We start from the raw sequence: 12834 nt of genomic DNA, 5'->3' as shown, positions 1-12834 counted from the left end.
AGAAAGAAAGAAAGAAAGAAAGAAAGAAAGAAAGAAAGAAAGAAAGAGAAAGAAAGGGAGGGAAGAAGAAAGATATATATATGTGATCTCTATCAGTTCCAGGCACAGAGCTCTTAAAACCCTTGGAATTTCCCAAGTGATAAGATTGAAAAGGGTGTCTTTTATAAAAAGCCCCTGTCAACCACACCTGGATTTATGTTTATGAGGTGACTTCTGGAATGCCCTAAGGATGGGGGCTGGTTGCCAGGGGAACCAACCATATGATTAGAGGGTTGGAACTTTCACCTAGCCTCCCACATCCACCGCTGGGAAAGGCTGAATCAATCACCAATGGCCAGTAATTTAATCAATCATGCCTGCATAAAGAAGCCTCCAGAAAAAACCAGGTATTTGGTGAGCGTCCAGGTCGGTAACCACGAGGAGGTACTGGGAGGATTGTGCACCCTCAGAGTAAGGATGCTCTGTGCCCTTCTCCCCATACCTTGCCCTATGCATCTCTTCTATCTGGCTGTTCCTGAATTATATCCTTTTATAATAAAGCAGTAATCTAATATGTAAGCTATTTTCCTAAGTTCTGTAAGCCACTCTAGCAAATTAGTGGAACAGTAGGGATCATGGGACTCTCCAATTTATAGCTGGTAGGTCAGAAGCATAGGCAACAGGCTGGACTTGGGGTTAGTGTCTGCAGTGGGACAGGGGCAGGACAGTTCTATGGGACCGAGCCCTTAACCTGTGAGAATGTGATGCTAAGTCCAACTGGATCTTGTCAGAACTGAATCGAGTTGTAGGACACCCAGCGAGTGTTGCAGAATTGTTTGGTATGGGGAGAGACTCCCAGACGTTTGGTGGCCAGAAACAAAGTATTGAGACTAGTGCTGGGAGGAGTGACAGGAGTAGAGAAGGAAAACAGGATTTCTCCTTTCCAGTGGTACTGCCTACACTAGCCCAGAAGTATCAGGGAAAGCTTTCTGATGGAAGTGGCAGTTAATGTGGGATCTGAAAGAGGAATAGTAGCCAGGTGATAAGGAAAGGGAAGAGCCTTCCAAGCAGAGGGAACTATAGGTGCAAAGGCTTGGAGGCCAGAACTTAAGACATGTTCAAGGAACTGAAAGATACTCAGGGTAGCAAATATGGGTTTGGGAGAGCCAAGAAAGGAGCTGGGAAAGGCTTGAAATGTAGGAATGACATGGTCAGATTTGTATTTTAGACAATACTGTCTAGGTATGGAAAATGCACGTATGGTGCATTTACGGGGTAAACTTGGAAGCAGGGAGACCAGAAAAGAGGCTGTTGTTATGTCCAGTTGAAGAGTAATAATGTTTAGGGGTACCTGGGTGGCTCAGTCGGTTAAGTGTCTAACTCTTGATTTTGGCTCAGGTCATGATCTCACTGTTCGTGGGTTCAAGCCCCTCACTGGGCTCTGTGCTGACAGTGCAGAGCCTGCTTGGGATTTTCTCCCTCTCTCCCTCTCTCTCTGTCCCCGCCCCCCCTCAAAACAAACAAACAAACAAACAAACAAACAAACAAACAAACAAACAAACAAACTTTAGGGGCTCCTGGGTGGCTCAGTTGGTTTAGTATCCGACTTCGGCTTAGGTCATGATCTTGCGGTTTGTGAGTTCGAGCCCTGCGTCGGGCTCGGTGCTGACAGCTCAGAGCCTGGAGCCTGCTTCAGATTCTGTGTCTCCTCCTTTCTCTGCCCCTCCCATGCTCATGCTCTGTCTCTCTCTGTCTCTTAATAATAAATAAAAGTTAAAAAAAAATAAACAAACAACTTCAGAGACACCTGGGTGGCTCAGTCAGTTAAGTGTCTGACTCTTGGTTTCAGTTCAAGTCATGGTCTCATGGTCCTTGAGATTGAGCCCTGCAAAGGGCTCTGCACTGTCAATGTGGAGCTTGTTGGGATTTTCTCTCCTCTCTCTCTGGGCCCTTCTCCCTGGCTTGCTCGCTCTCTTTCAAAATAAATAAATCAACATTAAAAAAACTCTTTAAAAAAATAGACAGGCTTTAAAACAAAAAAAGAGAGAAGTAAAAATGCTTGGACTGCAGTAGTAGTAGTGGAAATGGACAGATGTGGATGAAGATAGAGACGTTTAGGGCTTGGTGATTAATGAATTATGTGGATGGAAGAGGAGGTAGAGCCATCAATATCTCCCAGAAAAATATCTGATGAAGCAATGGTTGGATGTCCAGGGCTCTATAGAGACTCTTTCACCCCCCAAAATGAGGTATTGGTTGGTGGACGTCTGCTGAGACGTTAGGGGCCTCTCAGTGACGTTCATTTTCTTAGAGGAAAACCCTGCTCTCTGGTCTCAACCAGTGTTCTTACGAATGGTCTGGTCATGGCCGGTAGCACAAGCCCTGCTCTCTGGCCACAGGGCATGGGCTCCGCAGCTGCTGGTCTTACCCAGATCCATGGTGTGCACATCTGAGAAGCTCCTGCTTGGATCTGCTCCCCCAACAATGAAGACCTTCCCTCTCGTGGCATCACCAACTGGGGGTAAATATGAACAGCTGTGGCCAACCCGAGCACAGGGGCTGTCTCCAGGGGGGGTCAAGGTGTACCTGCCAAAGGAAGGATGTATTCAGGAGACCTGAGCGGAGAATAAACGGGGCCGTGTGTTCTTTCCACTCCTCATGAAATACTCACCAGAATGAAGAGTCTTATACACACACCCACCTTAAGTTGTATCCACCAAAGCAGTATTTCCCTCATTGATAATTGTCCCTACACATAACCTTTGACTTTTCAATTTCATCACCACTTGTAGCTCACATTAACCTAACAGGGTTGCACTGGACTAGTAATTGTCCCCATTTGGCAGACAGGGAAACTGACACCCAGAAAAGTTCAGTGGTGTGTCCCAGCATGAGATGGTACCTGTGAGCATGGTTTGTGAATTCCCAGCTCAGGTGCTTTTGAGATGTGTGACCTTTTAGAAGACATTTAACCTTTCTGAACCTTAGTTTCCTCATTTGGACAGTGAGGTTGGCAATGGTTCTTTGCTGTGAAGGTAAGATGAAGTCTTGTAACAATGCAGGGAAGGACTCAGTAAATGGTGGCTGGAGCTTTATGGCCACTCCCGTAGGGACCTACAGCCCCAACGATCCTGCCGCTAACCCATGATGCTCTGTCAAGGAATATTCTCCAAAATGTATAGATTTTAAGAGCTTTTCCAGATTACTCAGAAAGCTTGACTCAGAAGCCAGAGCCAGGACTCTGAAAAAATCAAATACAGGACCCATTCATCCTGTTCTCTAAAGTCACTCTGAATGCCAACCAAAAAACAGAATTCAAACTTGCCGGTTGGAAAAGAAGATTCGGTAGCTATTTTTCAGGCACTGGCTCATTAGACCTCTCAGGCATCTGGTACTCCTGACCCTTTCCTCGTTCTTGTACCTTTCTCCTCACCTGGCTTCCCCACATCCCTTCCTTTTGGTTCTCTACCCACTGTTCTGGCTGCTCTTTTCTGTTTTCTTGCTCTGACTCCTTTCCTACCAGCTTTCTCCTAACCCTTAATACCCTTGGATTCTCTTCTCAGTCTGTGTTCACTTACCCTGTCAAGTTCATCTGCACCGATGGCCTCAATTTACCACCCATCTACATACTCATCAGCGATTTCCAGTCTCAATTTCTTTTCCAGATCCCTCTTCTGATAACCAGATTCACATACCCTATGATCACCTGATGATTACTAACAATGTACCGTGTAGGCTGTGAACTTCATTACAATCCTGGTTTCCCTTAATCTGTACAAAACCCCTTTGAGGACGGTACTATTATCACCATCTGATTTTTACAACTGAGAACCCGAGACTTAGAAAGGTTAAATAACTTACCCAAGAGCACACAGCCACCCAGATACGTGGTGAATACGACAAAAAGTCCCTGCCTTCAGAGCCCTCACAGACTAGTCGGGGAGAGAAACATTAAACAGGTAATTTCACAAATACCCATTTTATTTTAATTGTGCTATAAAGGACTACAGGATATATATAGGGATATATACTATGAGAACATATCCTAAGGGGACCTCAGCCTGTAAGGAGAGGTGTGAGAGGGAGGGGGTCAGAGAAGGCTTCCTGAAGAAGCACCATTTGAACTGAGCTCTGAAGTATGAGAAGTTAGGTGGACAAAGAGAGGAATGAAAAGATGGAGGGAAAGAGTGACCCAGGTAGAGATCAGCACATACAGTACCTGAGTGCGCAGTGCAAGGCATGTTAAGGAAGAGAAAGAGAACAAAGGATGAGTAAGGGTATCAGAGGTTGGAAAAGACAGGCAGGGACAGGTGGGCCATTTTAAGGACTCTGGTTTTTATCTTAAGATCAAAGAGGCACAAAAGGGTTTTAAACCAGGGAATGCCAGGAGCAGATTTACGTTGGCTAGAGAGCAAGAGGGGACATGGGGAAGCCAAACTGGAGACCCTCCTCTCCAAGGTCCTGCAGAAGCATTGTCTCCTCTCTACAGCCTTCTGTGAGCCCTCCTTCAGTACTGATCACACTCACCGCCATCACCTGCTTAGTCCGTAACCCCCACTACTAGGAGACTATTCACCTTTGTACCCTCAGCACCTACACAGCAGCTGCCCGTCAGGCCATTGTTAGTTGAATAAAGCGTTGGTTGAGCAAGCAACCAAGCAGTAAGGCCAGTTTAATCCAAATCCAATTCCCTGAGAATCTTAAAAATGAGTCACAGCTTGAGGGAAGACACAGTGTTGGAGCTGTGGATGCCAGATGGTCAGTGCCTTATTCTTCCTAGTAAATGGATTTTAATAAAATCAACATCTGCTCTGTGATAATTATTGCCCCACTATCTTTCCTCTGAAGACCTTTTCAGACAGTTTGAGTCTAATTACCAGCAACTACAGACAGCTTCGTCTCTACCCTTTCACAGAGATGATCAAATATGTTAGTAAACTACTTATAAATGAAACAAAAACTCTTGTTTTTCTCTTGTTTACAGACCATGTTGCTTTCCTGGGCTTGTCTCCAGGCCCCAAGACTGGCAGCAGCTTCATGGTGTCCTATGCATAAGAAAAAAAGGCACTTTTTAGACACACAGGACAAATCAGGTCACTTCCTTCTTTAAAAACTTTCCTTTTGATGTGCCGATTTCTAGGGCTTGGTTCATCTGAATAAGCATTACCAACCTTTTGATATAAACTTAAATTTGGGAGGCAAACATAACACAGCTTTATTGACACAATTACAGGGCTTTTCTTTATTATGTTTTATTTATTTTTGAGAAAGAGAGACAGAGGGTGAGCAGGGGAGGGGCAGAGAGAGAGGGAGACACAGAATCCGAAACAGGCTCCAGGCTCTGAGCTATCAGCAAAGAGCACGACGTGGGACTCCAACTCACAAACTATGAGATTATGACCTGAGCCAAAGTCAGATGCCTAACTGACTAAGCTACCCAGGGGCCCCCAATTACAGAGGTTTTTTGGCTAAAGTTTTCTGTGTGTCTGTGATTTTCATGGAGAAGGGACATATGTCAAAATATTTTCAGGGGTGGGGCGCCTGGGTGGCTCAGTGAGTTAAGCGCCTGACTCTTGATTTTGGCTGGGGTCATGATCTCACAGTTGGGGGGATCAAGCCCCATGTCAGGCTTTGCACTGACAGCACAGAGCCTGCTTGGGATTCTCTCTCTCTCCCTCTATCTCTGCCCACCCCCCCATGCTCTAGCACTCTCTCTCAAAATAAATAAACATTAAAAAAATATTTGCAAGGGTCATAAGATGTTTATACTCATCAAAAGATAAAATATTTTATATATATATATATATATATATATTTTTTAAGCTTTATTAATTTATTTTAGAGGTGCCTGGGTGGCTCAGTCAGTTGAGTGTCTGACTTAGGCTCAGGTCATGATCTCACAGTTTGTGGGTTCGAAACTCAGATCATGAGGCTCTGTGCTGACAGCTCGGAGCCTGGAGCTTGCTTCACATTCTGTGTCTCTCTGCTCCCCCACTCACTCTCTCTCTCTCTCTCTCTCTCTCTCAAAAATAAAATAAAAACATTAAAAAATTTTTCTTTTGGGCGCCTGGGTGGCGCAGTCGGTTAAGCGTCCGACTTCAGCCAGGTCACCATCTCGCGGTCCGTGAGTTCGAGCCCCGTGTCAGGCTCTGGGCTGATGGCTCAGAGCCTGGAGCCTGTTTCCGATTCTGTGTCTCCCTCTCTCTCTGCCCCTCCCCCGTTCATGCTCTGTCTCTCTCTGTCCCAAAAATAAATAAACGTTGAAAAAAAAATTTAAAAAAAAATTTTTTTTTCTTTTAGTCATGTCTATACCCAACACGGGGCTCGAACTCACAACCCTAAGATCAAGACTCACATATTCTCCTGACTGAGCCAGCCAGGCACCCCAAAAGATAAAATACCTTAAAAGGTTGAGAAATACTGATCTCTGGGATAAATCCATGCCTCAACATGGCATTCAAAGCCTTCTGGACTCAACCTTTTCCCCAGGGACTCACCTCCACTGCTATAGTGAGCTACTGTTGCTATATTTGTTTGTTTCTAACATTTCAGGCCCTTTCATATCTCGCATCTGCGTGTTACTTCTGGTACCTGAAATGTCCCTTCCCTTCTGGTCAACTAGGAAACTCCCAACCTCCAAAGCCCAGTTCAAAAGTCCCTCCCTCAGTATAACCTTCCCTGATTTGTTGTTTTCCATTTACATCCTCAAGTTACTTCCTTCTCCCTCTGAAGGTTATCCATGAAGTCACCATCATTGCAGGGATCACTCTGAATGTGATTATCCATTTAAAAGTCCCTAGATTAGATTCTAGAGTAAATTCCAACAGAGCTGGGCCTCTCAGATTCATTCAAAGAACCTACCAATGGGCCCCGGCTTAGAGTAGAATTGAGGGATGAGTGAATGAAGAAAGTACATAGATGAGATTTCTGGGAGATGAACGAATAAATCCAACTTTTGGCCTAAGCCACTGACCGCGGTCCCCAAAGCCCAGTGGGTAAACTTCGTATGAGCGGAGACTTCATTGCAGCTACCTCTGCCAGTCCCATCCCCCAGTTCCATCCCCGCGTGGCAGCGACAGAGGACACAGTGTCGGGAGAGAACAGGCTGGTTTCTTTCCGTCAATGAGGCCGGGCCGGAACCCGAGCACGCCCTCCCCAGGGCTCTTCACCCGGCCCGGGCCCACTCCCCTAAAGGATGCGGCGGCTCCCGCCCAGGATCGCGTCAAACCCACGGCCCGGACACCCCCAGACCCGAACCGCATTACCTGCGGCAGCTTAGGAAGGTCCCGGACTGTGGCTCCGCCCCTAACATGGGCGGGGGTTGTGCCTTCGCCCCTCCCCCAGGCCCGGAAGAGCGGGACTGCCAACCGCTCGCCGTCTCCCCGCGTCATTGGCCTGGTCCCCAGGGCGCGCCCTTTGGAAGGGGACCGGGAGGGCTCCTACCCGCCAGGAATGTCGGTCTGGCTGTGCGTGTCTCGGGAGCCAGACTGGCCGGCCGTCCCTGGGGCCTTTCCTCCCCGGCGGAGTAAATAAGCCAGGGCTCCTTGGAAACGACTTAACAAGCGAAGTGCAGGGGGTTGGGCATCGGCTTAGAGGACGCAAATTCCTTCGGCAGCTGGGCTCCCCTGAAGGAGCTAGGGTGTTTTCAGTTCCAGCGGATGTTATAAATGGTTTTTGAAATGGTTTCAAAGACCCTTTCCTAGGTGTGAAATGTCCCTGCTTGGTCTTAGGTCAGTTCAAGCTTTGGTGTCTTAAGCAGCTGACTCATTCCATAATTAGCGTTTATAACTATGGCAGGCACTATGTTGAACCAAACGTGGCCCCTGGCCTCCTGGAGTTTACAGTCTAACTAGAGAGCGAAATTAAACAGAAAAATAATTAGGTACATTTGCAAAAAGTGCAAGGAATAAAATGTTCATCAACGAGAGCATTTGGGGGGAAGTTACTTTTCTCTGGGCCTCAGTGTCACCCATCTGTAAAATAGAGCTGGTAAGATTTCTGTCACAAGGTTATGGCGGGGAATAAATGAGCTAATGAATATAAAACGCTCAGTTCACAGCGGCTGGCATAGAGCTGGTCCTCTGCAAAGTATAATGCTATTCCTATAAATAAACTCTAGACACTAGTCCTGAGCTAGACTGTGCATCTGCATTACCTCTGATCTCCATGAGCATAGGTTCTCTGCAGCTTTCCTGAAAATGCAGAGCTGACTCACCTATGTATATGTTCCAGAGAATCCCACAATCACTTAGGAGGGCTGAGGCCAGTTGTTGTGTCACAGGAAACAGGAAAAAGCTAAGGAAGGAGATCTCAGGAGCTCCTGAAGTATAGTGCCTAGTGGGAACCAGACAGCCATGCTTGGGTTCAAATCCAGGCTCCAGCACTAACCATCTAACCCTGACATTTAACAAGTTCATGATTCTTCCTGAGCCCTACTTTCCTCATCTCTTGAATAGGATCATAATACCTTGAATACCAATTCTTGAAATTGTAACAGGAATTTATTAACATTAAAAATTTTTTTAATGTTTATTTTTGAGAGAGAGGGAGGTAGAGCATAGCAGGGAGGTACAGAGAGAGGAGGACAGAGGATCTGAGGTGGGCTCTGTGCTGACAGCAGAGAGCCCGATGCAGGGCTTGAACTCATGAATCATGAGATCATGACCTGAACCAAAGTGTACCACTTAACCGACTGAACCACTCAGGCTACCCTATAACAGGAATTTATTGACAAAATGGAATTCGAGGTCTGCAGCTCTCCTCACTGCTCAAATATCTTATTTCAAACACCTGGAGTCTTTATGAGTTCCCATTATTAATGGAAAAATCTCCACTGCTGTCTGCCACATTCAGTCATTCTGCTCTCCTTCAGGAAAGAAAACCAAGGCTAAGTTGGCTCTGCCATATGTCCATGTACATCTTGATGGAGATTTCTGCTCAGAGCTGTGGAATGCTCTGATGGGCCCTGTGTCTTTTGGCTAGCTCCATTTCAAGATTCCAAACTGGAGTTGCACATAAATAAGAAAAATTGGAAGAGGTCTGTGGGCAAAACAGCAACCAACTTTCATTGTGAGACCTATGCTTTACACTAGAAGTCACATTTCAGAAATTGCTGGAAGGAAATTTTGAGATCTATTTTTAAAATGGAAATTGAGGGGCACCTGGGTGGCTTAGTCAGTTAAGTGACCAACTTTGGCTCAGGTTCGAGTCCTGCGTCAGGCTCTGTGCTGACAGCTCAGAGCCTGAAGCCTGCTTCGGATTCTGTGTCTCCCTCTCTCTCTGCCCCTTCCCCACTTGCACTCTGTCTCTGTCTCTGTCTCTCTCTCTGCCAAAATTAAATAAACGTTAAACAAAACTTTAAAAAATGGAAATTGAGGCCCAGAGAACTTACAAAATAACTAGCCTACATAAATGGCAGAAACAGGAGCCTGGATTTACTGCTTTGCCAAGGAACACTAAGAACACATTCCAGGGGGCGCCTGGCTGGCTCAGTCAGTAGAGTATGTGACTCTTGACCTCAGGGCCCTGAGTTTGAACCACACATTGGGGGAGGAATCTACTTTAAAAAAAAAGAAAAAAAGAACATATGGCAGTCAGCATGTTCTGTACAGTTTTCAAAGTAAATGACCGATGTGTCTATTACCTCTTCTAAGAGCTCACCAAACACTGAAGAATGCTTCCCTCATCTCTCTCTGCTGTGGATGTCAAGAGTGAGGTTCACTGAATGAGGTGGGGCTGCAGGAGGGAGTTTGCCAGATGGTTTGGTAATGTGGGAACTGCCACCTGCTTTCGCTGCAAGGGGATACCATCTGCTTTCATTACCTACCTGTTCACTGACGTATCGGAGAGGGAAACAATGATGCTGATGACACCTTCCTTTCAAGCACATTATAGTTTGTAAAGAACAGTCATGTCCATCCCCCTACTTGCCCTCCTTCCCAGTTCTGAGAAAGTATCTTGAGTAGGATTAATTCCCAGTTACTGAGGTTCAGAGCCAAAAAAGTGAATTGCCATCTTTCTAAAGAGGACTGTAATCATAATTTTAAAACCTCAAAAATAATAGCATCTTTTCCTCATTTGGAATTTTTTCTCCAAGAAATTCTGAGCATGCCATCCTTATGTTGTTTTTTTTTTTTCCTAAAATCTCAAATGTTACCTCTTCAGAAAGGCCTTTCCTGCTCACCTAATACTAAGAGCTAACACATTGCACTCACTCTGTACATGTTATCACTTTAAGCCCTTTCTATATATTAACTCTGTTAACCCTCAGTACAAGTCTATACAGTAAGTATTATGCTTATCATCTCCACACGATATGATGGCAGTTATTATCTCCATAGAGAAGCCAAGAAAACTGAGGCACCAAAAGGATAAATAACCTTGCCAAAATCATGGTACGAGTAATAGAGCCTAGACTTGAACTTGACCATCTGGTGCTGGAGTCTGCACACTTTACCTCTACTATATTGCCAACCTAGGGTGCCTGGGTGGACCAGCCGGTTAAGCATCTGACTTGATTTTGGCTCAGGTCATGATCTCACGCACGGTTTGTGAGTTCAAGCCCTGCCGTCCCCTCCCCGCCTCATCCATCCCCATGTCGGCCCTACACTGACAGTGCGGAGCCTGCCTGGGGTTCTCTGTCTCCCCTTCTTTCTCTGCGCCTCCCCAAGTTTAAGTAAGTAAACTTAAAAGAAAAATATACCACCAACCTAAAGTAGGCTTCTTCCACTCCATTTTTCTTACTTACAGTACCCCTCCTTTCTCTTTTTAGCACTAATCACACACTGCAATTAGGTATTTGCTTATTTATATGTATATCATTTGTCTCCTCTGTCTCCATGAGGGGAAGGATCATATCTGTCTCATTCACATTATAAGTGCTATATAACTATTTAGTGAATAAATGAAGAAATGTATGCTTGTGGGCATCATTCATTCTGTAACACACTTAAAATTTTTTTTAAGGAGGGGCAGAGAAAGAGAGGAAGAAAGAAAGAATCCCAAGCAGACTCTGCATTGTCAGCGCAGAGCCAGATGCAGAGCTCAAACTCAAGAACTGTGAGGTCATGACCCAACCGAAACCAAGAGTCAGATGCTTAACCAAATGAGCCACCCGGGCACTCTGCAACAAACTAAAAATTAATTTTAGGCGTGCCCAGGTGGCTCAGTCACTACTGAGCTGTCACTACAGCATGTGCCTCTTGATCTCGGAGTTGTGGGTGTGAGTCCCACATCAGGTGTAGAGATTACTTAAAAAGAAAATCTTAAAAAAATTTTTTTTTACTTTGAAACAATTTCACAATTACAGAATAGTTGGAAAGAACTTCACTCGGAGATCTCATTAAAGTTTAGTCAAATGTCCCCCAAATACACTTTAGCGCAAGAAGATCCAGTACTGGGTCACTCGAACAACAAATATTGAGCACCTGCTAGTTTTGGATTTTATAAGTCTCCTAAGTGGTCTCTCAATTGCAACAACTACCTACTACAATCTCATACAGCAACCAGAGTGATACTTTTATTTTTTGTTAAAATTTTTTTTTTTAACGTTTATTTATTATTGAGAGACAGAGAGAGACAGAGCATGAGCATGGAAGGGGCAGAGAGAGGAGACACAGAATCTGAAGGAGGCTCCAGGCTCTGAGCTGTTAGCACAGAGCCTGACGCAGGGCTGGAACTCACAAACCCAGCGAGATTATTATCTGAGCCCAAGTCAGACGCTCAACCAACTGAGCCACCCAGGCACCCCAGAGAGTGATCCTTTTAAAATGAGTTATATATGTTACTCCTCTGCTGGAAACCCTGCAGTAACTCCCTGTTAGATTAAAAGTAAAACCGTTCTTTTCTCTCATCTCCTCTCCTCTTGCTCCAACCACACTAATCTTCCCATTTCCAAAATTCCATCTAGATATGCTTCCACCTTAAGTTCTCTGTGCCAACCTCTTCTCTATAATTGCCCTCAAGTGTCTGACTGGCTAACTCCCCTACCTCTGGTGGTTCTTAGAAATACATCACCCCATCTCCCTATACTGCTCCCCCACCCCGGCACTTATCACTTTCTAAAATGCTGTAGTTATTTAAAATGTTGTTTATGTTCTGTCTCCTCTTCTAGAATGTACTTACAGACAGAGGATAGAGATCTTTGTCTATTTTGCTTGCTCAATATCCTAAGTGCCTACAACAGTACCTGGCATACAGTTGGTGTTCAACCAATAGCTGTTAAATGAACAATTGTTGGTTATACTAAGTGCCAGGTTCTGTTTTTTGCACTGGGAGTAGAACAGAAGACTCCCTGACATCATCAGACTCACACTGAAGCATACTTAAACCAGTTAGACCTATGTTCCAACCTCGGCTCCTATGCCTAGTTCCTGTGTGTTTGGGGGCAAGTTACTTAACCTCTCTGAACCTTGGTTTCCTATCAACTGTTATGAGAATTAAAAGGAAAAACAGAATTTATATATCATTTAGCATCAGAAACGCTTAATCACTGTTTCCTTTTCTCCAAGGCTGCAAGATTGGTAGCCTGATGTCCCTGACAGGCTTAGACGAGGTTTTCACGAGGACTTGGATAAGTACAAACAGGTTATTATGGCGAGGCTTACCCAATTTTTAAGATGTTTTGGTGACAGAATGCTTAAAAGGGTCGAACCGAGAAACCAAGGAATGGCTAGAGTCACCTACTTTGTCTTTTTGCATCGGAGAAGCCTCTCTGGGCCGATAGAAGTGAAAGTCTCAAGGAAGGGAAGGGGAGTAAAAGTGAAGTAGCGGGCCACTACTAAAAACTACAAATCCCAGAACCCCAGGCTGCAGACAACTACGGGTCCCAGTATGTTTCACGGGCTGAACTGGGTT

The 12834-nt window shown here is 45.1% G+C and overlaps 1 protein-coding gene across 6 annotated transcripts in view; it reads right to left on the bottom strand.

Moving 5' to 3' along the window:
- The window catches only part of RABEPK (Rab9 effector protein with kelch motifs), a 26849-nt gene extending 14117 nt beyond the window's left edge, over positions 1-12732 (bottom strand). The window contains exons 1-3 of one of the 6 annotated variants that reach the window (XM_040482309.1): positions 12585-12732; positions 4966-5024; positions 2408-2565 (exon numbers count right to left, since the gene is read on the bottom strand). In XM_040482309.1, coding sequence (XP_040338243.1) covers positions 2408-2565; positions 4966-5018 — 211 coding nt within the window. In that variant the 5' untranslated portion in view covers positions 5019-5024; positions 12585-12732. Of the gene's footprint in view, positions 1-2407; positions 2566-4965; positions 5025-6840; positions 7064-7244; positions 7334-7422; positions 7442-12584 lie in introns of those variants that run through there. The other 5 variants (XM_040482311.1, XM_040482308.1, XM_040482310.1 and 2 more) reach the window with 5 other exon arrangements.
- Between the last annotated feature and the right edge of the window lie 102 nt (positions 12733-12834).

The sequence above is a fragment of the Herpailurus yagouaroundi genome, unplaced genomic scaffold (assembly GCF_014898765.1).
Source record: "Herpailurus yagouaroundi ecotype Mexico unplaced genomic scaffold, PumYag 160, whole genome shotgun sequence".
In the NCBI taxonomy this organism is placed as follows: Eukaryota; Metazoa; Chordata; class Mammalia; order Carnivora; family Felidae; genus Herpailurus; species Herpailurus yagouaroundi.
The sequence above is the reverse complement of the archived record's forward strand: the minus strand, read 5'-3'. Positions and strand labels throughout refer to the sequence as shown.